This window comes from Borostomias antarcticus, assembly GCF_949987555.1.
Source record: "Borostomias antarcticus genome assembly, chromosome: 1".
Classification (NCBI taxonomy): domain Eukaryota; kingdom Metazoa; phylum Chordata; class Actinopteri; order Stomiiformes; family Stomiidae; genus Borostomias; species Borostomias antarcticus.
Genome location: NC_140234.1, coordinates 25729480 through 25756670, shown reverse-complemented (window position 1 = coordinate 25756670; position 27191 = coordinate 25729480). Strand labels below are relative to the sequence as shown.

General features: G+C 46.9%; 2 protein-coding genes across 3 annotated transcripts in view; both read right to left on the bottom strand.

Annotated features, from left to right (window-relative positions):
• Positions 1 to 10918: 10918 nt before the first annotated feature.
• Positions 10919 to 22935, bottom strand: stk26 (serine/threonine protein kinase 26). 2 transcript variants are annotated; one of them, XM_084445856.1, is made up of 11 exons: positions 22473 to 22935; positions 19046 to 19276; positions 18609 to 18665; positions 18324 to 18432; positions 16828 to 16985; positions 16544 to 16729; positions 16196 to 16344; positions 15864 to 15963; positions 14432 to 14494; positions 12961 to 13094; positions 10919 to 12636 (listed from the first exon to the last, which is right to left on the bottom strand). In XM_084445856.1, the coding sequence occupies exons 1-11, from the start codon at positions 22521 to 22523 to the stop codon at positions 12621 to 12623; spliced, it is 1254 nt and encodes a 417-aa protein (XP_084301982.1). In that variant the 5' UTR covers positions 22524 to 22935; the 3' UTR covers positions 10919 to 12620. The 2 variants fall into 2 exon arrangements, with proteins under 2 accessions (XP_084301982.1, XP_084301983.1); XM_084445857.1 differs by having other exon boundaries at positions 10919 to 12481.
• A 270-nt stretch (positions 22936 to 23205) lies between these two features.
• The window catches only part of LOC311321754 (mitogen-activated protein kinase kinase kinase kinase 2-like), a gene marked incomplete at its 5' end in the record, with an annotated part of 21736 nt that continues 17750 nt past the window's right edge, over positions 23206 to 27191 (bottom strand). The window contains 8 exons of the mRNA XM_084453761.1: positions 23206 to 23963; positions 24324 to 24379; positions 24628 to 24698; positions 25108 to 25191; positions 25400 to 25652; positions 26379 to 26482; positions 26584 to 26642; positions 26939 to 27062. Coding sequence (XP_084309887.1) covers positions 23876 to 23963; positions 24324 to 24379; positions 24628 to 24698; positions 25108 to 25191; positions 25400 to 25652; positions 26379 to 26482; positions 26584 to 26642; positions 26939 to 27062 — 839 coding nt within the window. The 3' untranslated portion in view covers positions 23206 to 23875. The remainder of the gene's footprint in view (positions 23964 to 24323; positions 24380 to 24627; positions 24699 to 25107; positions 25192 to 25399; positions 25653 to 26378; positions 26483 to 26583; positions 26643 to 26938; positions 27063 to 27191) is intronic.

Here is a 27191-nt window from a genome sequence, read left to right as displayed (position 1 = left end):
CATTCTAACAACAACTGCCAACTTTAGAATGCTGGGTGTTGGGAGTTGGTTAGGGTTGGTTGGCGTTGGTTGGGGTTGGATGGAGTTGGTTGGAGTTGGTTGGAGTTGGTTGGGGTTGGTTGGGAGTTGGTTGGGGTTGGTTGTGAGTTGGTTGTGGTTAGTTGGGGGTTGGTTGGGAGTTGGTTGGGGTTTGTTGGGAGTTGGTTGTGGTTAGTTGGGGTTGGTTGGGAGTTGGTTGGGGTTGGTTGGGAGTTGGTTGGGGGTTGGTTGGGGCCATGTGCAGCACCTTTAGCTGCCGTCAGAGGAGAGAACAGAGCAGTGCTACAGCAGGACTCTGTCAGTCTCCACTCAGCATGTGTTTGTGTTGACAGGACCCTCAGTACTGGAAGAACTGGGACCTCTACAATGAGAACGGGCCCCTGCCCAAGGAGTATGAAGAGCTGGGCCAGATGTTCCTCTACAGGAGGAAGAAGAAGAGGAGCTGTTTTTGCGGCCTGTTCAGATGGTGAGGAAGATGTGGACCTGTACTCTCTCACACCAACCCCTCCTTTCAAAGACCGCCCGCCAAGCCTTTTTAGGCCAATCATGTACTTATTTTTATTCATATATATTTATATTTTTTACATTTCCATACTGTTTCCTACATTGCAATACATATTGCAATAAATACATTTCTCAAATATAAACACTTTTCTCTGCTTTATTCTTATAACGATTCGGCTTAGACCTTCATCAGGACAGTGGTTTATAAAAAATAAAAAAATCAATAATACAGTATATTTGTGTAGTGACAGTAATAGTTCCTCACCATGCAGTGTGATGATAGTAATAAACAGTACAGTAGTATTGTATACAGTGTAGTATAGTATAGTACATATTCGAACCGCGAAAGCGATCCGCGATTACACGGGTGTTTTGGGAAGATTGAAGGCAACGCAGCTCTGGATTTCTAGCTCTAATATACAGCTCAAGACATATTCCAAGACCTCCAGATTCAAGGGCTGTTTAACCAGGGTAGTGTAATTGCTAGGAAAAGGTATGCTTTTTTTGGCAAACACACATTAGCATAATACAGGCCTAATTTGGTCTATGTGTCTGATTGGTGATGTCAGCTGCACATGTACTGCATGTGGTTTACTGTATTGCAGGCCTATGTAGCTTGCTGAGCCGTGGCATTCCAGTGGAGTTGCTGCCAGTGTGTGTGTGTGTGTGTGTGTGTGTGTGTGTGTGTGTGTGTGTGTGTGTGCGTGTGTACATTAAGAGGAGACTAGCAGTCCTTTACATGAAGTATGGAATGATCTGTACACAAGCAGCAGGTCTAATCTGACATCAGTTAGCTCAGCCTTTCTCAAACTATGGGCCGCGGACGGGCACCGGGCCGCAGAGGAATCCCTGCTGGGCCGCGACACACCCCAAAATAAAAGAACTGTATATTCCATTAAAATAACTGTATTCAATTCAATGCTGTTGGTCCATTTTAGCTGTATGTGAAAAAGACTCCAATGCCGAGACTCAGCCAACAGAGACAGACAGCAGACAGACAGACAGACAGACAGACAGACAGACAGACAGACAGACAGACAGACAGACAGACAGACAGACAGACAGACAGACAGACAGACAGACAGACAGACAGAGACAAATAGACATGAGGTGGTGCAAACAAGAGAGATACACATTTAAATGTTAATGTTATATTAAAATGGGGCTGCATTATAAAGCGTTACCAAATGTTTTTAATAAAATACATTGAATGAAAAAATTAGTCTTTATTTCCCCGAAAAATTATGTAAGTGGTCCCCAGAGGTTGAGGGCCATGGATTACTGGGTCCTGGGACAAAAAGGTTTGAGAAAGGCTGCGTTAGCTAACATACACCAAGAGTCACTGGCCTCTCATGGTAGGCTAATATATGAGCTTATAATAATATTACTTGATATGTATATGCTCAACCCATATACTACAAGGGCAATGACATTAGCTGGCCTAGAGGGACATCTAATGGACAACTTAAGTATTGAAGCTAGACTATTATAGACACAACATGGGGTCCCTCTGGCCTGTGAAGAATAGAAGGGGAAAAATGTGACTTAATATAGACTCAAATTTAATGACTTTTCGTTGACTAAAACTAGACTAAAAGAGTTTCCATCGACAAAAACTTGACTAAAATTAAGAAGGATAAAATGACTTAAATGTGATTAAAACTAATAAGCATTTTTGTCTAAAGTCTATGTCTAAGACTAAATCTAAAATAGATGCTAAAATTAACACAGACACACACACGTGCATACATGCACACACACGCACACACACACACGCACACACACACACGCACACACACACATACCCCACAGAATCACAGGAAGATTAGTGGTTGCTGTGGCGGCAGATAATCGGCCTCCTTATGATTGGATAAATAAACAGACCTATCTGACCCTGAGGAGGGGGCGGAGTGTAAAAGTAGATTCACTAGTCAGATATCAATTCACACACACACCTCTTTGTTGTGATAGATTCAGAGGCGGTGTTCGTAGATGGCAGCATAGAGGTTAGGCTACGAGGGTCCTTCATGGTCAGGGCATGACCCTGGGATGAGAGACACCACCCAGCCCTCCTGGACCGCTGGAGAGGAGAGGAGATTAGAGGAGAGGAGAGGAGAGGAGAGGAGAGGAGAGGAGAGGAGAGGAGAGGAGAGGAGAGGAGAGGAGAGGAGAGGAGAGGAGAGGAGAGGAGAGGAGAGGAGAGGAGAGGAGAGGAGAGGAGAGGAGGAAAGGACATCATGAGTGTTCTAGGTGGGATTCAAACTGCCAACCTTCTGTGAGACGTTCAGCCAGTCAGTCAATAGTTCAGCATCAGTGTTGGGCAAGCTACTGAAAATTAGTAACTAGTTACAATTACTAGTTACCTCTTTCAAAAGTAACGGAGTTACTTTACTGATTACTGCATATAGAAAGCAACTAGTTACTGGAGAAAGTAATGTTTGTGTTACTTTTCAGTTCTCTTATTAATGCACACGCTATAGTATATTATTATTATTATTATGTGTAGCCTAATGCTTAACAAAGGGTACCCAGCTTTCAATGGGTTAACAAAACCTGCTAGGCTCCCTCATCTCTGGCCAGTGACCTACAACATTAACCAGAACTATCAGCCATGTAGGCTGGGGATTGTTGATGCATTGCACACAGGTGACATTGACGTTAGATCATAAAAAGGAAATGTAGGCTCTTTGTATGACTGATTAGAGCCAAGGGATTATAGACAAAGGCGCCTCAGTTAACATCTTGTGTTAATGATTAGTGCAGACATTCCTCTCTGTTCCTGAGAGAACGTCAGACCAGGGAACTCCATGGCTGAGGGACATCTCATCTAAGAGCTGAGTGCCTCCGGTCCAGTTGTCCTTGGTGGGACTACCTGATTTGTGGCTCCTCGGCCAGGAAGGGTCAGGTTGACCCAAGGAGAGGTGTGGGGAGTTTACCATCACCCAACTGTGGGCATGGGGGTGTTCTTAAGGAGGAGGTCCGAGTGTAACACCTCGTGTGTGAGTGTATCCTTCGTGTATGCTGGCTGTGTTCGTCCAGAGCTGAGCCATAACTTCACTTGTTGCTTCATGTGCAATAAACATCAAATCTATAAAGGAATGCTGCGCCCGTGTTGGATCTTCATTGATCAAGAAGTCTTCATATTCATATTGGTTGAAGCATTTTATTGTTCAAACCCAACGCAGAGTCAATTAACAGTTTTCATCTAAATCAAAAAGCCACCATACTGTTGTATGTCCTGTTCTATTACAGTATGAAAGATGATGATGATGATGACGACAATGACAATGACGATGACGGTATTCCCACCATGAGGAAGAGTGTGTGTTGCAGGGTCCTGAGCAGCTGGGGGTGTTGGTGGTGACAGAGTGGGCTCCAGCACACCAGGCCAGAGAGCAGAGCCAGGCCTGGCTGATCACCCACAGGTGACGTTTACTGCTGCATGCTCACTGTAGGAAACACACACACACACAGGGGCCAACACGCAGTACACAGACAACCATAGATAGGACACTGAGTGGTGAAACAATGGTTTACCGTTGGTTTTTATTTAATTGGTGGGAGCATAGTGTCCTTTATTTATTACTGTGTTCCGTTACTCAATACCTCAGTACCTCTGTCTGCTTGTCAACTAATGCTTTTTAATAGAACACAGCAACACACACACACACATTTACAAAAAACTGACAAATACACACAAATGTTTATAAACAACCACACACACACACACACAAGCGCGTGCACACACACACACATATGCGCGCGCACACACACACACACACACACACACACACACATGCGCGCACACACACACAGGTAGCAGGACCTGATGAGTTGATTGGACATGGAGCTACAGTATAGTGCAGGTTAAACTTGACTATGTGGTTCTGTGCAGCTCCTCTAGGGGGCGCCGGCTGCCTGAGGTCTGCTGGAGGTCCAGGTCCCTCTCCTGGACCAGGGCACGCAGGTCTGGAAGGAGCCATAACACTGACCCACACACACACAGGGGCCAACACGGTCAGTACACAGACAACCATAGATAGGACACCGAGTGTTTTTTTTTTACTTGGTGGGAGCATAGTGTTCTTTATTTATTACTGTGTTCTGTTACTCAATACCTCAGTACCTCTGTCTGCTCAACACTTGTGTCAACTAATGCTTTTTAATAGAACACACACACACATTTACAAAAAACTGACAAATACACACAAATGTTTATAAACAACCACACACACACACACACACACACACACACACACACACGTCTATCTAATTGATTATTTAGATAGATAGATAGATAGATAGATAGATAGATAGATAGATAGATAGATAGATAGATAGATAGATAGATAGATAGATAGATAGATAGATAGATAGATAGATAGATAGATAGATAGATAGATAGATTAACATTGAACGGCTGGAGAGAATGGTACATTCACATGTGAAGAAGATGGGAACGGAGTCCTCTCACTGCCAATCTCCAGCCTGGTGGAATACAAGTGCAGCAAAGCAAGGCTGGACATGACACTCACAGAATCCCGTGACTTGGTGGTAAGAGGCGCTGCGCCAACCCTTGCAACAGGGAAGAAATGGACCCCAGCGGCAGCAGTCACAGACGCAAAATCAGCCCTTCACCTCCGGGATATAGTGGGCCATGTCCAACAAGGCAGAGGGGGCTTTGGTCTGGCAGCATCTAAACGTTCTTGTAAAAAGGCTACACCAGCTGAACGCCGGCCTCTGGTGGTGGAGGAGGTTCGCCACCAAGAAGAAGCAGCCAGGTGCGCCAGAGCAGTATCCCAAGCCCAACAAGGTCGCTGGATGAGCTGGGACAGCGTCGAGAGGAGGAACTCTCTTGGAATGATCTTTGGAGTATGGAGTCAAACAGGCTAAGCTTCACCATCAGAGCCACTTACGATGTCCTGCCCTCCCCCAGGAATTAACATCTTTGGCTGGGAGAGGATCCAGCTTGTGTACAGTTCCAGCAAACCTCATGTATTCGTTCCAACGAATACAGCAACAAAAACACTGAGGTATTTTGGTATTCAGATTTTCTAAAACTAGAATGGCTGTTCATTCATGATCCCTTTGGATGCGCTTACTTTGTCTCTAAAGCATGGAAGAGAAGGCAGGATGTCCTGTTTAACTGATCCTCTGTTGTACTATTTATTTTTCCTTTTATCATTATCCATATGATATGGCCGTTCCTTTGTTCCTTGACTGTGATTTAATCTGTTATGAACTACGTAATGGTGTCATATAAGCCCATGTGGGCTGGGCAATACTCTTTGCATGACATAATAATAAAAAAAAAACTCCATTCCTCAAGCATATCTAGGTCAGTTGTAAAACCAGCATGACACAAGGAAGATACACCTGGCAGCACAATGAAGGGCTGAGGTGTCTGGCAGCTGAACTTGAGTCCAAGAGAGTCTCCATCAATGCCATGCCTCCCAACACCCAAGTTTGCTGTCTCACACCTACCATACTTCATCCAGGAAGGAGGGAAACCTGGGGATAACCACTCACCTCCAGTGACATGCTCCCTCAACATAGCCAGGGACTTGGAGATGCGAGTGGACCTGGGCCAGAGACTTGCCTTTCCATCCGAGAATGCAACCAACAACCTGCATCCAGATCTGATCCTCTGGTCAACCTCCTGCCGGCATGTCTTCATCATCGAACTCACGGTCCCATGAGAGGAGGCTGTGGATGAGGCATGGGAACGAAAGAGGCTGCGATACGTTGATCTTGGAACGGAAGCAGATGAGAGAGGCTGGAAGGCAAAGGTCCGGCCAATCGAAGTCAGGTGCAGGGGCTTCATAGCCACTTCCACCACAAGGCTCCTGAATGAAGTTGGAATCAGTGGGCAAGCCCAACGGCGGGTAGTAAAAGTACTTTCCAACGCTGCTGAAAGAGCCAGCCACTGGCTGTGGCTGAAGAGGAGAGACACCGTCTGGGCTGCCAAGTGACCGACTGGACCCACCTTGAGACACACACCCAGGTCTGATCAGCCAGCGGGGGCCTGCCTTGGCCGAGGGTGTCTTGTGATAAACACCCAATGGCGCCGGGGCACACAACTGAAGATATGTCTCAAGAAATACCAACAGCATCCAGTGGTCATCTCCAGGAGTAATCCTATTCAAGGTCAGTCAAGAGCAAACTTCAGGGATTGTTGCACCTAGTCCTAGTAATGAATCTTATTTTTATAAGGATAAGGTCTAGGTTTTGGGGACCCAATATTATGTTCTTTCATAGGGCCCAAAATGTACAGTATAGCGGTGCCCCTGGCAGGGTGAGAGAGAGAGAAGGAGGGGGGGGGGGGTCTCAGCCATCTCAGTCCTGGTCTCTCCGGACGTCCGGACCCCCTTGTATTTGTGAATAACATAAATATATTTGCAAACATTATGAAAAATAACTACCATAGGGTTGACGGTAGATCTGTTTCAAAATCAATTTTGATTTGTGTCAGCAGTTTCATGGTTCGTGTCTCTCGCCAGAATGGTTCGTGTCTCAGGTGCAAGTAAATACAAGCGGTGCACATGTTTGTGAGTTTGAAATATATTTGTGAACCACAAAAATACATTTGTGAAACAAGAATTTATTTGTGAATCACCAAAAAAAACATTTGTGAAACATGTGGTGTATATTGACAAGTATTGAAACAGATCTAACCCTATAGACCTAGGTAATGTCTTAATGTGTTGTGTTTGTATTTTAAGTCTTAATGGTTTTGTTTGACTAATGGATCCTCTGAAACGGCTCCTCTGGTAAAGCCAATTCCTGTGCCCTGTGGTTCAAGGTGGTGTGGTGTGGTTGTGCTCAAGGTATCCCATTGGTCCATTGTAATGGTTTAGATTCCAGGTTATTGTAAGTAATTTGTGTTTTGCCTCTTTACATAGGTTGCTGTTCCTGCTGTTTTGCGTTAGTTATATTTATAGTTGTTCTCCTTTGTCCCAAGCACCTGTTTGCTCACAATGTGTAGCCCCTATGGTTGGCTTTAGGAATTATTTTTGCCTTCTTTACGTTCTGTATTTGAGTCTAGTTTTGCATACCTTTGTTCATTTTGGTTCAGACAAACCAACCGTGGTGTCTGGAGTCTGCGTGGTTGTTGATGGGGATAGGCTGTGTGTGTGTGAGGGCCTTTCCTAAAAACCCTAGTGCATGCTATTTAGAGTGCCCTAGTCACCTGGTTGGCCTCTCCCTAGTCATATCACTGACCTGTGCTGTCCCTAGTCATGTGCTGTCCCTAGTTCTGTGCTGTCCCTAGTCCTGTGCTGTCCCTAGTCCTGTGCTGTCCCTAGTTCTGTGCTGTCCCTAGTCCTGTGCTGTCCCTAGTCCTGTGCTGTCCCTAGTCCTGTGCTGTCCCTAGTCCTGTGCTGTCCCTAGTCCTGTGCTGTCCCTAGTCATGTGCTGTCCCTAGTCCTGTGCTGTCCCTAGTTCTGTGCTGTCCCTAGGCCTGTGCTGTCCCTAGTCCTGTGCTGTCCCTAGTTCTGTGCTGTCCCTAGGCCTGTGCTGTCCCTAGTTCTGTGCTGTCCCTAGGCCTGTGCTGTCCCTAGTCCTGTGCTGTCCCTAGTCCTGTGCTGTCCCTAGGCCTGTGCTGTCCCTAGTCCTGTGCTGTCCCTAGTCCTGTGCTGTCCCTAGGCCTGTGCTGTCCCTAGGCCTGTGCTGTCCCTAGTCCTGTGCTGTCCCTAGTCCTGTGCTGTCCCTAGTCCTCTCCCTAGTCAGCCTGCTGCCCCCTCAGCTCCCTGGTTGCTCTGCATGGTAGAGGCCCGTTTTAACCAAATAATAATTGTTCCCTATGTATGGAGATTTTAGAAATGTGCAAATAAAATTGTTTAACTTATTCCCTTCTTTGATAGATTTATACTGAAAATAAAAATCAGTTTTGATGAACTTGAAACCACATCTGTTAGCGTTTCTTAGCTACCTGCGTGCATTGCCCATGTTGAGTAGCACCATGCTGGTCATCTTGGGGTGCACGCCCCCAGGTGGCGCTGTTGGTTATTTACATCAGTAGCAGCTGGGTCACATGTACATACATGGACCAGGCTTTCCAAGATAAATACCTTAAGAATCAACCGCTACTTGAAACTATTACCAACATTGGGTTCAGATGTAGACTTTTGTGTACTTATATTTGGAAGCCTAGGTCATGTACACCAGTACAATGTATACCAGGAGTGGTCTGAACATCGCTGGCATGGGAAAAGGCAAAGCTAAACAGCTTGTTAAATATTGGTCTGTTTCAGTTGTCATAGGCATCCTTGCTGTGTGGATGAGAAGGTGTTATGTGTATCCTTGAGAGTTCTGGAACTGTCTTGCCCTATTATATTTGATTCTCTGATAGCTGTAATTTAATTTGTGGAATTAAATAAAGTATTCAGTTGTGTGTATGTGTGTGTGTGTGTGTGTGTGTCCCAGGGGCATGAGCCATCCTGTGGGTGTCCTCACCCCGTCTCTGTCCAGCAAGAGGAGCCTGGCCAATCAGCTGCTGAGGTCCTCTGCAGCCCGCCCACCCAGCCTACCCCTCCCTCCTCCTTCACCCAATCCTGCCCCGCCTCCTTCTCCGGGGGCCAGGCCACAACCCCAGGCCACACCCCCAGGCCACACCCAGTCATACTGAACAGGAGGGCGTCAGAAGTGGAATGGCCATCTGCTGGGCAACAAACAACAGCTGGTCCCGCTGTGCCCCCTGCTCCTGCCCCCACCGTACTTCCCCCTACCCCAGCCTGCCCCTGTCCTCCCAGGCCTTCCTGTCCAGCTCCTCCTCCTCCTCTCTAGACACCCCCCCCCCTCGCCCGTCCTCTGGCTCTCCATCATCTTCACCCTGTCCTCCTGGAAGATTCCATCCTCTCTTCCAGCTTCTATTTCTCTGGCCCCTCCTCCTCCCTGTCACCTCTGCGTCTCCATCAGCAACCTTATTATGGACTGCACCACTGGGCATGGCCTCCAGGCTGGGTTACCGTGGCGCCAGGGTTGTATGCCACCAGCTCTGTGGCTGGACGCTACGGTGACAGCCGCCGGGTGATTATGGGTAGGGGGAAATTATGTCAGGACACTTTAGCGACGACTCGTTACCAGGCGGGTTTGCCACGGCGATCCTGGAGCCAGTCAGATATGAGGCGTCTGCGACCGTTGACTTTCTCTTCCTATACTGCTACGAGCTCCGCCCCTGGAGCCCCCAGCTGCTGAGTTCTGCCCCGAGGCACTACCCACATCTCACCTGCCCGCCCTACCTACCTGCCTCTCAGGTGGTCACCGACACCGGGCAGACGCGGCTGGGGACATGGCCTGGGGCAGGACAGGAAGTGGTCAGTTCAGTCAGAGTGACTGAGTCAGAGGGAGTGTACCACCCTGGCACACATGGGGACCTCCTCTGGCAGCCTGCAGCTGGATGAGCAGGACGAGGACTCCCTCCACCTGTCTGACCAGGAGACCGGCACACAGCGGCAGTCCTGACCTGCAGCCACTCCCCCCAGAGGGTTGGGTGAGCGGTCACAGACCGGCAGAGCTGCTGGCTCTCACACATATTGATAGGGCTGTTCATTCAGTCCCATCTCCATGTCCCTGGTCTACAGGGGTCTGGATAAGGACATGGAGCCTGGTCTACAGGGGTCTGGATTAGGACATGGAGCCTGGTCTACAGGGGTCTGGATTAGGACATGGAGCCTGGTCTACAGGGGTCTGGATTAGGACATGGAGCCTGGTCTACAGGGGTCTGGATTAGGACATGGAGCCTGGTCTACAGGGGTCTGGATTAGGATATACAGTTCGGTCCATAAATATTTAGACATTGACACAATTTTCATCATTTTGACTCTGTACTTCACCAGAATTGATTTGAAATGAAACTATCAAGATGTCCTTTAAGTGCAGACTTTCAGATTTAATTTGAGGGTATTTACATCCAAATAGTTGAACAGTGGAATTACAACATTTAATATGTGGTACCCCCCCCCCTTTTTAAGGGACCAAAAGTAACTGGACAAACTTCTGTACATAATCATAAATCAAATTGACATTTTTAATATTTGGTTGCAAATCCTTTGCAGTCAATGACAGCCTGAAGTCTGGAACCCACAAACATCACCAATCCATTATGGCCAAAATGATGAAAACTGTGTCAATGTCCACATATTTATAGACTTAACTGTATACCTACAAGAGGACTTTGGGGGGAAGAGTCAGGATGTGTGTTTGTGTAAACTATTGGCCTAGATGACAGTACTGTGGGTGGACAGACAAGAGACACATGGACATCAACTAAACATACTGAGGATCCATGTTTTACTGAATTGAAACACTTAAGTGACATACTGAGGAAGACTCTGGATTTCATAATTTAAATATTTATTTTTCAAGACCAAACCAATATGAATTTGTTGTAACGATTGAAGCAAATACAATCCAATATATACATTTGACAACAGCTTTCTGTCAAGCTACATGTCAACACGGTTTCCTTTATAAAGTCCAGATACAGAAATATAAAAACATCCCGTTTTCCATCTGCATGTTCACTTCTGAGGAAATATAAAAATATGTGATGATCAAATGCTTTATTGCTTCCAGCAACTCTCTGGAACATTCTGACCTCGTGAGCATCTGATGAAAAACCACACCCCTAGTTTAGCAAGAGTAGCACGACACTTCTAAAGTATTTAGGCACCGTTGGATGTTAGGTTGGCATATGTCCTCCCTCCCACCGGGGGCAGTGTTGCCACCCCACCACAGATGGCACCCCTTGGTTTGGGTTTGAGCTTGGCTGATACACATTTCCCAACACAGTCTTTATCATTGAGAGAGCAGAGACTCCTCCCCTGCCCTGGTCAGGGGTTTTGGTCGTTAGAGAGAAAGTCTACATTGTTGTCATAGAGACAGTAAAGTACCAGACATCTCCCTGGACTGGAGGTCTACTCTAAGGCAGGGAGACCAGCTAGCCTACCAGGCAGCTCTGTAGAGACCAGCTTCGCCTGGCAAGCAGCCCTGTAGAGACCAGCTAGCCAAGCAGGCAGCTTGACAAAAAGCTCCAGCTGTCTTTTGAAAGTGTAGCAGTGCATTATTCCTTCAGAGACCGGGGCCCTGCTCCAATACTCTACATATGCTTCCTTCCCTGCTTCCTTCCCTGCTAGAGGTGATCAATGTTTTACCATTACAGGACTGGTCAAAGCTATCTTTCCGCTGCAGAGCTTTAACCAACCAAGTCCTGTCTGTATCAGTGATTCAGAGAGGAAGGAAGCATCACTAGAGTATTGGTACTGGGCCAGGGATCTAGAGGGATCTCTCCAGGGCTCTAGTAGGACCAATAGGACAAGCCTCCTGGAGATCACCACCAGACGATATGATTGGTTACTTTAGGAATGACAGAGTGTGACGATAAGTCTTTTTGCACAGCAAAGTTGTACCCCCCCTCCCCCCCTAAAGTCTCCGCCTCCCTGACCCCCATGGTCACCAAACACACGTTTTTACTGAGTGGACGTTCTCTGGTCTGGGAGGGGGTCAGGGGGTCATGGGCGTCCAGAGCTGCCAGACGCACAGAGAACGTCCAGGATGTCACCGTCTAAACACGTTAAGTAGCAGAAATCATAAACAATTCAAACTGAAGGAAAACTACCATTAATATTCAAAGTCTATATGCTCTTATGCTCAGCAGAAGATTGAAGTTACATCCTTATATATAGAGTACTCTTATTTTTGTGTCTCTGACATAAAATACTATAAAACTAAACACCCTAGCCAATACTATACCAGTAACACACTCTAGTTTTGGTCTCAGCAGGAGCCTACCTTTATAAAGAGGTTAAATAAAACAGCAGAACATTAAACATGTTTCAACAAATATACACTTTAAAAAAAAAAACGTTCTTTTTGGTCGGGAGATCAGTGGGTGTGCACGGCAGGGGTCCTCCCCCTCTCCCTGAGGCCATTGGTCCTGCTGGTCACATGACAGGCATGGGGGGATGGTGGGAGAAGGAATGGATGGTGATGGGAAAGAGAGGCTGGTGATGATGATGGTGCACCCTGGGATCTGTAGTCCTCAGCATGCTCCTAACCCTGCCTCCAGCATGGCTGTCCTAACTCACAGAGAGTCTGATGGGAGGGGGCAGACAGACAGGCTCGGTTCAGGACAGCCACTCTGCATACAGGGAGTCACCTATACTCCTCATTCACACTTCTACACTCCTAAACTATACTCATATTCTATACCCTGTCTATAAGCAGGGGTGCAAACCCATCACAACTGAAAAAGGTGACATATGCAAACACATACATAAACAAATCAAACAAATGACCAATTTTGGGTTAAAAGTGGCCATTTTCACCTAAAGGTGACATGTTTTCACTCCTGATAAGCAATAATAATCAGTGTGCACACTATGCTCCAGGTGGTTGATTCCCCTCCCCCTCCCTCACCTCTGGAAGCGTTCCAGGATCTGGGTGACCATCTTGTCGGTGACCCCAGGACACATGTCCTCAGCCAGGTGCACACTCTTCTCCAGATCCTCCACCACTCCTCTCATCTCTCCATCCCTGCGCTGCTGCTTCAGCTGAGGGGGGGGGGGGGGGGGAGAGATAGAGGGACAGAAAGAGAGAGGGACAGAGGAAGCGAATGAGAGGACAGAGGAAGAGAGAGAGAAAGAGAGAGAGAGGGACAGAGGAAGAGAATGAGAGAGGGACAGAGGTGAGAGAGAGAGAGAGAGAGAGGGACAGAGAAAGAGAGAGAGGGACAGAGGAAGAGAATGAGAGAGGGAGAGAGATCATTATGACAAGAATAAGAGTCCAGGAGGTCAGCTGGTGCTGAACATTGGAACATTTGGAACATTGGAAAGATGTAACTAAAAGCCAAAGTGGATTAGAATGTTATCTGGCCCTAAAAAGAGATTATAAATTGGAAGAATATCTCTCTACTGTCAGAGATGGAAAGCAGAGACAGATCCTAACCAAGTACAGGCTCGGTGACCACGAATTGGCAATCGAAAAAGGACAACACAAAAAATCATGGCAACCAAAGGAAACCAGAATATGTGATCACTGTCTAACAGATGAGTTGAGAGTTGAGACAGAGATGCACTTCCTCCTATACTGCAAAACATGCAATTAAATAAGGAACATCCACTTGAACAAGTTTAACTCTGTATTTCCAGACTTCAAACAACTTAATGACCTCTCAAAATTAAAAATACTCCTAGGAGAAGGAGACAGGGCATGTATGTTTGCCCAATACGTATCAGCATGCCACAACCTGAGGGACAGTGAATGACACACAGCACACGCATATACTCACATATTCTCACACACACACACACACACACACACACACACACACACACACACACACACACACACACACACACACACACGTATTTCATCCCTTGCGAACATGGGCGCACTCCAATCTGGTCTACCTACAACTGCATTTCCGCATTCTTAAATCCTGTTCTTGGACAAGAACAAATCTCAGATAAGAAACTGTCCCGGGAACTTCGTAAGTGGAGTTAAGAAATGTCTTAACTTTTTCTTAATTGCGTTCAGGAATGAGGACCATTGTGATTATTATTATTACCATTTATTACAGCATTTCTTATTCATATACATGTTGTCATCTCTTTGTTTGTTAGCTTTTTTTATTTTTATTAGTACTAATTTGGTAATATTTCCATACTGAGTATTTCGTGCCAGTGAAGCTTATAGAACTGAATTGAGTTGAGAGAGGTAGAGGCATAGAAAGAGAGAGAGAGGGGCAAAGAGTGATAGAGAAAGAGAGAAGAGACAGAGGGAGAGTGTTGATGAACCCATGACCCTTCACTCCAGCCCCGACCCCGACCCCTAGACCAGCCCCAGCAGAGCTCTGAGAGACCTCCGGGTGTGTGGAGCAGAGTCTCACCTCAGAGAAGACTGGAGAGATGACTGTGGTGAGACTGGCAGACCTCTTCAGCAGGTCCTGGTCCTGGCAACACACATTGGGACGTTATAGTGTTGGACAGTATATATACATATACTACTGTATATACACAAACACACATGATCTCACATGCACGTGCGTACACACACATGGCTGTGGGAATATGGATAACCAAAAAAGCCCCACAGCATCAGGAGTCACAGCGAACCTCTAACCTCTCGCCCAATCACACGACCAGGGTTTCCGTTAGAGAAAATCGGTACCGGTCAATGTGTCTGGGAAGATTAGACTTTTCCGGACAAACTGGAGAAATTCCGGTCATTATATTCTAATATAATATTAGGCCTATTATAGGTGTTTGTCGCGGTGATTGGCCGTTGTGTAGCTTATATATGGCATTTATTGTCTTATTTCGCATCCGTATGATTAAATGTGTGATAGGCTGTCATGATTCCATGCGCTAGGCCTATATGTAGGCTAATTGCACAGCCACAAAAATAGTCACCTTTGAATTGCGAATGTAGCCTAGAACATTACTGTTTATTTCAATTGCATGAATCGGATTTGAGGATGCAGACTAATTGGTTTGGGATTCGCGACAGTAGGCTAATATGTGTTTACTAATTTCTCTTTCCAGTTTTAGCTTACCCTTTTTATCAATAAAACAGAGTCATTATAACCACGGACATCGCAGTAGGCTATGATGATGAGGAGGACATAACTGTTGAGAAACAACTGATAGGCTGGCTGGACTAAATACAGAAATGACACAATACATGTCTAGATATATAACATTTTATTTAAAAGTGCAAGAGGTTAGGCAACTAGGCTTCTCGTAACATTTTAATTTAAGGCCTGCGGCTGCGCTGATTGGAATTCATAGGCTAGGCCTATAGTCTAATTTCGGCCTTTTATCAGATAGGCTAAAATAGAACAAAACTCTGAAAATAAATATACTGTAGCCTACTTAAATAAAGTGTAAGAACTTACAACGTGCATAGGCTAATTTCCATTCGATATTAATAGGCATTTCCATTTCCGCCTCAAGCTCCGTACCTCGATCAGGCTCCCTCTCGCTTGTTGGCCCGCTAGCCTATAGGCAGGTTTATCTTACGGCTGTTTTTTCATCGCATAGGCCTACTAGTCAAAAGCCTACACATTACGGGAACAAAATTAATTGGCCTATTCGTTGTTTTTTTTATTCAAAAGGAATCATAATATATGGAAATATAATTTTAGCCTATTGTAGGCTTATACAATTATCGGGAATTATTTCTCCGGACATTATGACCGGAGAGATTTTAATATATCGGACTTCAACGGATTTTTCCGGACAAAAACCGGTAATTACCGGCTAACGGAAACCCAGCACACGACACAACTTTTACAGCTCCGCCCACACAGCTCAACTCACCGTCCCATTGGTCACCTTCTTGGAGTCGGGTTTCTTCTTCCTAACAGTGGTGAAGGACCAGCCCGGTTGGGAGGAGTCGTTCTCCTTGTTACTGGACTCTCTGGAGGACACACACACACACACATACGCACACACACACACAAACGCGCAAGCACGCACGCAGGCACGCACGCACACACACACACACACACGCACGCGCGCGCACACACACACACACACACACACACACACACACACAGGGTTACGGCCTACAGCTCTGCGTAGGCAGTGTGTGTTAGCTGGAGGTGTGTGTGTGTGTGTATGTGTTTGTGTGAAGGGAGGCGGGGACCTACGAGTCAGAGTCGTCGGAGCTGGAGTCTCCGTCGCTGTGTCCCTCGGCCTTCCAGCGCTTCAGCCGGTCGATGAGCTCCGTCAGGTAGGAGGTCTTCTTCGCGTTCTTCACTATGAACTTGTGCTTCAGCAGCTCCTTGGCTGTAGGCCTCTGGAGATGGAGTGGGGTGGGGGGGGGGCAGTTAAGACCCTGGTATAACTAGCTAACTAGACAACTAACTAGCTAGCTAGGAAGAATGAGGAGGATGGATGGGTAGAGAAGAGGAGGGTGGGGGGGTGGGGGAGAGCAGGGGGGAGGAATGTTAGAGAAGAGCAGGATGGAGGAGGAGAAGGTGGAGGCCATCGCTTACGAAGGAAGGGTCTTTGTTGAGACAGGAGTCCACAAACTCTTTGAAGGTCTTGGAGAATTCCCCGCTGAGGGTGGGGGGCGTGTTCTTAGGGATGAGGAAGAGGACTCTCATGGGGTGCATGTCCGAGTTGGGGGGCTCTCCTTTCGCCAGCTCTATTGCGGTGATACCCAGAGACCAGATATCTGCCTGAAGAGGGGGGGGACGACACTCGGTCAGCACAGTTGGTTAAAACTGATTGATTGGCTTGTTAGGATGAACTGATGAGTGGAGGGATGGATGTCTACCTTTGAGTCGTAGGCTGACTGTTGGATGACCTCTGGCGCCATCCAGAAGGGAGTTCCTACGAATGTCTCGCGTTTGATCTGCGTGTCGGTCAGCTGACCTGCCACGCCGAAGTCTGCCAGCTTCACCTCGCCACACTCTGACAACAACACGTTGGCCGCTGGAGGGAGGGAGAGGGAGAGAGAGAAAGAGGGAGAGAGGCCTTGATGACTACACACCAGCTGCTTTAACCTCTGTGGTACTCCCAGATCTTATTAGTAGACTTCAGCGTCACACACAGCTCTTCTTCACAACAAACTCATACAGCAAAGTGTGCCTGACTCCATCTGTCGGTAGATCACCGATTTACTGACGGTAAGCAGCATGTGCTACTGGGTAAGCACAGCTCGGAACCCATGACCCTTCGCACTGGAGCACCACAAGGTTGTGTGCTCTCTCCCTTGCTCTACTCACTCTACACAAACAATTGCACCTCCAGGGGCCCATCTGTCAAGCTCCTGAAGTTTGCAGATGAATCAGGATCAGATTAATCAGAATCAGAATGTGTTTATTGCCCGATACTTTACTACGAGGAATGTGATTTAATATTCCATAGTTCTGATCTAACCAAATCTAACTGACAGCACTATTGACATCGCTACATCTAGCCTAAGAGTAATCGGATCAATAAGTGTTGACAGAGTTCAGTATTTCCCCTACCAACGTGACACCCTGCCCCTCCTGAAAGACCCAAAAAGCCAAAACATAGCGGACTTTTAGATCGCTAACATTCTTAGCATAATTCAATGGAGTTTAACATAGCCAAAATTAGCATCGCGGCTAGCAGACATTTTCTGACTGGGAGTGAAAGATGATGAAATGAAAATATTTTCTGTTGCTGTAGCTAAAGATCTAAAGCTAAAGACTGGCTTCATATTATCGGCTCTATCGGCTAAAATGTAATATAGACGATAAAAACATAATAATATAACTGTCCCATTATCTAGCCGATAATTATCAGCATCGATATCATCATGCATCCCAACTATATGTGAGGCTAAATGAATTAAAAGGCTGATGTGTTATGGATAAAAACAGAAAATGTACAGATATCTGTAGTCCAGTATTGCAGTAATTACAGTATTGCACCTGGAGTAAAGTGAACATTCACTGCAGGCAGTAAACACTACAGGTTATCAGCTTCTGATCAAAATACAGGTTCATCAGCCATGAGAAGCAGGTAAATATCGGTTATCAGTTTGAAAAATGCATTTCGTGCATCCCTGACATATAGTCTATATTTATGTATAACCATGTTGTACTTCTTTTCTATATGCCTCTGTGCACCCTCCACCAAGTCAAATTCCTTGTATGTGTAATGTACAAATAAACCAAATTCTGATTCTGATACATGCCAAGTTGTCAGATGTCAAATGGTTAAAAAAACAAACTTGCTGGAGTCTTACACACACACCTGGCTTTACATGCTAGACACACGCATGCATGCACACACACACACCTTTGATGTCTCTGTGTATCTTCCTCTCAGAGTGCAGGTAGTCCAGCCCTTTCAGGATCTCCTTCAGCATGGTGGCGATCTGGAACTCGTCAAACGGACCTGCTCGCAGCTGGACACACACACACATACACACGTTACTGCAGGTGTTCTTCTCACGGTCAGAACACAGTCTCCCTCACAGAGAGCATGCACACACACACGCACGCACACACTCACCCACACCCACCCACCCACCCACCCACCCACACACACACCCACACACACCCAGCAGGTGAGTGCTCTTACCAGGTCCAGGGCTGATCCGCCCCCCAGGTACTCCATGATGATCCATAGTTTACTGCCCTGAAGAGAGACCAGCAGTGTTTATATATTATACCGTACTGCCCTGAAGAGAGACCAGCAGTGTTTATATATTATACCTTACTGCCCTGAAGAAAGTCCAGAAGTGTTTATATATTATACCATACTGCCCTGAAGAGAGACCAGCAGTGTTTATATAGTATACCTTACTGCCCTGAAGAGAGACCAGCAGTGTTTATATATTATACCTTACTGCCATAAAGAGAGACCAGCAGTGTTTATATATTATACCTTACTGCCATGAAGAGAGACCAGCACAATGCATAGCACCGATGCCTATGTTATATATGACTTCCACTGGCCGGCTACAGGCAGTGTTTACAGTAGCGTGTGTAAAAGAGAGTGAGAGTGAGTGTCCCTACCTTCAGGTAGGAGCCGTAGTACTTGGTGACGTACGGACTGTCACACTGGCTGAGCACGGTGATCTCCTGCTGGATGTCCTCGATCTCATCCTCCGCCTCCTCCAGGTCGATGGTCTTGATAGCCACCACGCTCTGGGAGCGATTGTCGATGCCTTTGAAGACCTCACCAAACGATCCCTTCCCGATGCGCTCCAGCTTGGTGAACAGCTCCTCTGGATCCGTCCGGCTGTTCTGAAGGGCGGAGGCGGGAGGATCAGGGTCATCAGGGGGGAAACACATAATTCATCACACTACTGGTTTGTTGACAACCGGTTTTACTATGACTACCAGTTTTATGATGATTACCGGCATGTTTAGCAGTGAGCACTGGTATGTTGGCTACCTGTACGTTGACCAGGGGAGGCTACTACTAGTTGACTTATTGTATGTTGACTACGGATGTGTTGACCGCTTGTTGCTTTGGGGATGGGGTTTGATACCAGAGCAAACACTACAAAACCACATTTTACTGTTGACAATATATTTCTATGACCTATGTGTATGATCCCATGTCCCTTCATTCAATATATACATGATCCCATGTCCCTTCATTCTTGATAGGGAGTTAAGAGCCTTTGAGTGGACAGAACCAGTAGCTGGTTGGTGGCTCTGCCTTTATGGAGCAGGCTATACCCTGTTACTAACAAATGTCTGTCTCTCTCTCTCTTTCTGTCTGTTCTCTCTCTTTCTGTCTGTCTGTTCTCTCTCTCTTTCTGTCTGTCTGACCTCTCTCTTTCTGTCTGTTCTCTCTCTCCCTCTTTCTGTCTGTCTGTTCTCTCTCTCTTTCTGTCTGTCTGTCTGTCTGTCTGTCTGTCTCTCTGTCTGTCTGTCTGTCTGTCTGTCTGTCTGTCTGTTCTCTCTCTCCAGGCTGGGTTCCCTGGAGGGGCAGGAATCTAGCCCAGCTATTTACCTTCCTCTCGCTCAAAAAAACACTCATCCCTCTCGCTTTCTCTCGCTCAAAAAACACTCATCCCTCTCGCTTTCTCTCTCTCTCTCTCTCTCTCTCTCTCAAAAAACACTCATCCCTCTCTTTCTCTCTCTCTCGCTCAAAAAACACTCATCCCTCTCGCTTTCTCTCTCTCTCGCTCGCTCAAAAAACACTCATCCCTCTCTTTCTCTCTCTCTCGCTCAAAAAACACTCATCCCTCTCGCTTTCTCTCTCTCTCATTCAAAAAACACTCATCCCTCTCGCTTTCTCTCTCTCTCGCTCAAAAAACACTCATCCCTCTCTCTCGCTCAAAAAACACTCATCAGTCTCGCTTTCTCTCTCTCTCTCATTCAAAAAACACTCATTCCTCTCTTTCTCTCTCACTCAAAAAACACTCATCCCTCTCGCTTTCTCTCTCATTCAAAAAACACTCATCCCTCTCGCTTTCCATCTCTCTCTCATTCAAAAAACACTCATCCCTCTCTTTCTCTCTCGCTCAAAAAACAGTCATCCCTCTCGCTTTCTCTCTCTCTCATTCAAAAAACACTCATCCCTCTCGCTTTCTCTCTCTCTCTCTCTCTCTCTCTCTCTCATTCTAAGAAAAAAAAAAAAAAAAAACAGTCCTGGCCTCCTTTCCTCCCTCCCCCTTTTTTCTCTTTCTCACACAAACAGTGCAGCAGGGCCGGGTCCAGTTTCCTCACGCTGCCCTGCTGTTGAGGCTCAAACTCAGGTGTTCGACACAGGAAGCTAGACTGTAAAGAATACTTCCTCCTTGCCCACACCCTCTGTACTCACACACAGACACGCCTCCAAACCTGCGTCAAAGGTAACAGGTTAGTACAGGTGGGGTGGTCTATGCTAAGCTAGCGAGGCTTGTCCTCATGGTCTAGTTTCACAGCAGACTTTGAACTCCTGGCCTGAGTCCAAGCCAAAACAAAGAGAAAACTCAGTTGGATGAAACAGTTTGAAAAAATGTGGTGGCTATTAGCCTTGGTAGTTACTTGCTAGTCAGCCTAGCTAGTTTATTCAGCCTAGCTAGTTACCCAAGCTAGTCAGCCTAGATAATTTGCCTCGCTAGATAGCCTAGCTAGCTAGCTAGTCAGCCTAGCTAGTGAGCTAGCAGCTGCTGCCTGCCCTCCCCTGAGCGTGGCAGGTGCATATCTGCCAGCAGTTCATTCACCTGTGAGGACAACAGAGCAAGAACAAACACTCAAGCCTCAGGAGAAGGTAAACTGTGGGGTGGCTGTGGCTCAGTGGTAGAGCGGGTCGTCCAATGATCGTAGGGTTGGCGGTTCGAATCCCCGTGTCCTTGGGCAAGACACTGAATCCCAAATTGCTCCCAATGAGCAGGCTAGCACCTTGCATGGCAGCTGCCGCCACTGGTGTGTGAGTGAATGGGTGAATGAGAGGCCATTGTAAAGCGCTTTGGATAAAAGTGCAATCCATTTACCATTTACCAACTGCTGCTATGCCAGTTCTATGTCAGAACTGACCAACACCAACTAACCAGACCCAGCAGTGACCAATGTGACCAAGGTCTCTTTTTTGATGGAGCACTGCTTACAGAAACAATAAGGCATTAAGGCAACAATGCAATGACAATGATCATTTACACTTACAGCCACATGGCTAAAGTTACTAATACAGCTTACATCATCTAAGAGAGATCTACATCAACCGCCTTTCTCCTCACACTGGCTGGCTGGGTGGGTTAGAGACTGCAGAACTGAAGCCCAGGCATCACCTAACTAACTCGGGGGGCAGAGCCAAGTAATATTCATCATCAACATCATAATCTCTTCATCAATCAACAAGTTACAGGTAGGGGTGATTTTGTTGTGTCTGGTGTGTAGCCTAGAGTTCAAAGTTGTTCAGCTATATAGCCTGTGTTGATGTATTCAATCAATGTTAATGTAGTTTTGGACTGAATATCTGTGTAGGCTACTACCATCATGGCAGGAAGCCTGCCTTTCGGGCTTGTGACAGATTTGGTTCTAGTTACTACTGGCTAATTCAATTAGCAGGCGGAAGGCTGGCTAGCTAAGCCCCACTAATACTAGCAAGCTACAAAGACAAAGTAGGGAAGCTGTCATTCTATTAATTTATGAGTTTGCAATTTATAAAGCAAAACGTGTGCGTTTACTTTAGCAAGCCTAACGTTACAATCCACCTTGAACTAGCTAGCTAGCAGTAAATTATGATAATGTACGTTAGGCACACTTCCACAGGAAGGTCTCCTTCAAACACATCAAGAACAAAGTTGCATCAAATAAGTTAGCTAGCTAGCAAGCCATTTATTGTGTTTGTATCTCAGCTAGCCAGCTACTTGATACGAGCTTGTATTTGTGACATGAAACTGTCTGCCGCCCCTTCTAAGTTACCGCTTTCCGGCACTGCTTGCTGGCCAGGCTGTCTGTCAGTGTTGCCATTGAATGTTTGCGAAAGTTGAAGGCCTCTTACCTGCATCCCAGGGACTTGAACCGCCACCGGTGACTGGGCCATCTTCCGCATCCAAGGAGACGACTCACACGGCCTGCCGACTGGCTACTTGGTTAGCTAGCTCACTTGCTAGCAACTGTAGAATATATGTTCACTACTTTGCTAGAGACTACAACCCGACTTTCCCTGGCTACCGATGTAAAACAACGTGGCTATAGATGGTAAAAGTTCGTCGCAGTAACTGGCTCGTTTGCTAGCTAGCTAGCCAACATTTCTAGCTAAGCTCTTCTTTAAAACAACAGGCGACTCTGTCATTCCATAGCATTAATGTTAGCTACGCTAGTTGCTCCATCTAAATTTGCCGTTGGAAAACTAACATTCTAGGTTATGGCATGCTTTTCGCGTGTGTATTCGTTGAAGATGCGGCTAGAAAACAGATCCCTTTTCAGCTCGCAGTCGACGACTTGTTGCCAGCTAGCGCTGCTCTGTTGATGTGGCTGGCTGGCTAAAGTTGTCAGCTAGGGTGGAGCCGCGCACAGCCTGTCTGACTTGCGTCACCTCTCTGCCACCTTGCCTGGTGATGGGTGCTTGTTAACCACAGGCACAGTAGTACTGAACTTCTCTTTTTGTAAGGAAACAACCAGTCACAATGTGATTGCATTTTCTCTCCGACAGTCTTAGTGGCAGACATAATACTTTATTCTCATAAAAAACACTAGGCCAGCATTCAAACATTATTTTAATCATAGGCATTGGTAATCGGTAGTATAAAGCACAAATACAAATTTGGAATGAGTCTCTGCTTATAATATCTTATTCCATCCTATCATCTCTGGACACATTTAGGGTGGATTTCTCTGTTTATCCTCTACACAAAATGGCCTCATTAGTTATTCCCATTGCTGAATAGTATCTGCTTTCCGCCTCCATCCTTCAGAACTGGTTCCTGTGCAGACTTCCAACAGCTGCTCCACAGGTGTCTGTCAGAAGGAGCTATCCTGGGCATTTTGACTCCTTCCCTCCGCTGAACTCTTTCTGGTCTGCCCAGGCCAGCCAGCATGCCAAGGCTGTGGTGAAAGAGTTGGCCCCTGGTAATAAACTCACTCCTCAAGTGAGATACCTCCTGCCAATGCCTCAGAATCACTAGTCTATCTGTGGTCTGGTAGCTCCTCTCTCCATCCCTATTGGCATGTTAATTCCTCTCTCCATCCCTTTTGGCTAGTTCACACCTCTCCAACCCCCATTGGCTAAGCAGGTCAGTTTCCTGTAGGAGACTCTGCCCAGCAGCAGGCTTCTTCCTGGTGACAGACTGTCGTCTGTTCCCCACCCCCTGGTTCTCAGCCAGGTCCTCTGCAGCTGTTTTCTGTCCTGCTGTATGTTCTCTATCCCGTGTTGGCTGTGTCTCGTTTCTGGTTCTGAGGGCCTCAGTAGCTGCTCTCGTGACCCGTCAGGATGTAGAGGTTGCTGGGGGAGGAGGGCTGCTCTGAGGGGGTGCTCTGGAGGATGATGTCCCTGTGGAGTGGGGAGGGGACAGACAGACAGACAGACAGACAGTACAAACATGTAGAGGGACAGACAGACAGACAGTGTTAACAGTCCATCAATGTACAGTATAATAGAACAATAAAGCAGGTATGTACGGTATCTGTAACAGGCATCACTCCGTTGCTCGTAAGTATCTCTTCTTCCTTCACTAGCCCAGGCTGGGTCCAATCTCGGGTCCTCTGACTTGCCAATGCACAGGACCACCTCTCATAAACCCTGTTTTAGCCGTCTATGCCAGCGGAAAGCTAGCGGCTCGTTGGCGCGGGTGGGCGGTATTTATACTCGGTCACACACCAGCTGGTCTGGTCAGACTGAGGCTCTACATACCTGGTGGTTCCCAGGACTCGGAACATTCTGCTCTCATCTGTGATTTCCTGAGTGACCTGCAGGGAAACAATGTTACCCTTTCAGCTATTAGCATGTTATACCTTCTATAACTACAGTATACGCATGTGTATGCTGTTACCGGCCATTGTATAAGTATGCTGTTATAGTTGCTGTTAGAGCCTGTATGAAACCCCTCAGTTCCACTAGCAATACAACAGCTTACAACAGTTGACAGCATGGAGATGGTGGACAATAGTGAAGCCTCAGTCTGACGTGGGGAGCCAGAGTGTGATTGGTTAACTACCTCGTCACTGTGCAGGCTCCTCCCCCTCAGCCCATGTGTCCAGAAGGCCAGGACACTGTCCTGCAGGCACACTGTAGAGAGGAAGCAATCAAATGTTTTTTACAATGTACGGTTTTTAAATTATTTTCTATCTTTTCATATATTGTCTGTTTTTAAAATATTTTCTTTCATTCTGTAAATCACTGGGTGTTTCATTTGCTTGTATGAACATGTGCTATATAAATAAACTTGTCTTTGATCAATCAATCAATCAACCAATCAACCAATCAATCATTCTAAGCTACTCATGTAGCACCCTGCACACAAAGAGGGAATATTGTTGTTACCTGCAGGCCAAACCCATCAAGCTCAAACATGTTTCTCATTACAACTCAACATGTACTGATCTAGAATCAGCTCCCCACCTGTCCATTAAAACCCTTCTCATGTTGACCTAGAAGGCCAAATACTCTAGCTCAGGCTCCTGCCCTACTTTCTTACCCAAGGTTTGGATGGAAAAGTCAAAGACCATGGAGGTCATCGCTGGCTTGGCCACGCCCTCTAGGTTCACCACTTCCACTGAGTCTGCTCAGAGACAACCAATCAGAAAACACTAGCTGGGTCAGATCACAGAAGAAATCTTTTATAGTACATGTTACTTCTACATACATGCATGTTCCAATACCTTGCAGGTCCATTATGAGTGTGTAATGTTTATGTATACAGTAGATGTGTGTGTGTGTGTGTGTGTGTGTGTGTGTGTGTGTGTGTGTGTGTGTGTGTGTGAACTCACTCTCCAGGACGATGAGGACTGTATCTCTGTCCAGCTGGGTCACCTGCCTGGCCTCTAGTAGCCGACCACCTGTCTGGGGCGGGGCTACCCGGGGTGTGTCGTCCAATGGGATGATGTGGAAGCTGAGCTGGCCTGGAGCACAGTCAGGTGACTGGCGTCTGCTCACGCCCACGCACAGCTGGGGAAGCTCCTCCCTCTCCCTGACCAGCAGCTCAAAGACGGGCAGAGACTCGGGCAGGGTCAGGGCTATATGCTGCTCAGAGGAGAGGAGGAGGGAGTGGGAGGGGAGGAGGAGGGAGGGGGAGGGGAGGAGGAGGGAGGAGAGAAGGGGAGGGGAAGACAGGGAGGGGGGGACAGAGGAACGGACATGGGGTACAAATTATTGACTGACTGAATTGTGCACTGGAGTGAAGGTATGGACGCAGGTGTAGAGGCACAGTCCTACTGAGCTCACCTTGGTATTGAGCTAAGAGGTGTGGAGGTATAGAGGTGTGGAGGTATAGAGGTATAGAGGTGTGGAGGTATGGAGGTGTGGAGGTATAGAGCTGTGGAGGTATAGAGGTGTGGAGGTATAAAGGTGTGGAGTATAGAGGTGTGGAGGTGTGGAGGTATAGAGGTGTGGAGGTATAGAGGTGTGGAGTATAGAGGTGTGGAGGTATAAAGGTGTGGAGTATAGAGGTGTGGAGTATAGAGGTGTGGAGGTATAGAGGTGTGGAGTATAGAGGTGTGGAGGTATAAAGGTGTGGAGTATAGAGGTGTGGAGGTATAGAGGTGTGGAGGTATAGAGGTGTGGAGGTATAAAGGTGTGGAGGTATAGAGGTGTGGAGATATAGAGGTGTGGAGGTATAAAAATAGAGATACAGCAGTGTATAGATATAGAGATATAGTATAAAGATAGTATAAATATAGATAGTATAAAGATAACGATATAGAGGTGTAGGGATACAGAGATCCTAGACAGTTATCCTGCTGGACTCACCTTGAGCTGCATGAACTTCTGCAGAGGCTCGTACCACAGCAGCAGGACCAGGCCAGAGGCCACCACCGCGCACAGGAACGTGCTGTCTGTGTAGGGGTTACACACTGGGGGGGGGGGGGGGGGGGGGGGGGTTGGGTTGAGATATTTCTTCCATAATGAAAGGATACTGATCTCTCTGTTACCCTGACAACCCTGCATTCCTCACCTACACTGCAGCGTCGACAGCCCTTGGTGTCTGAGATCTTCCCTGATGTAGAGAACTTCCTACAACCAGGGAGAGAGACACAGAGAGAGAGAGAGAGGGAGAGAGAGGGAGAGAGAGAGAGAGAGGGAGGGAGAGAGAGAGAGAGAGGGAGAGAGACAGAGAGAGAGAGAGAGAGAGATAGAGAGAGAGAGGAGACAGTCCAGGTTATTTATTAACACTAAATTACAGGTTAGGCTGAAGGGAGGGATGTTTCCTCTGAAACACTGATGGAGTCAAGGTCATGGTCTACCGGGACACATCTTAAAGGGAAAGTTTGCCCCATAAATAAATAAAGCTAACAGGTGGGCGGGCCTACCTGGAGTTGATCCTCTCTGATAGGCGGTGGGCATTGATTGACAGGTGCCCCTGTCTCTTGTTCTGCTGTCTGCGTTGCTCGAAGAGGGAGGTGAGACATTGGGAGCAGAGCTGGGAGGACTTCCCTGAGGGAGGGAGAGAGAGAGAGAGAGAGAGAGAGACACACACACACACACACACACACAGGTAGAAAGCTGGAGTGCATATACAGTATGTTCTCAGGTAGGGACATCAATTAAGCATAAGCACACTGA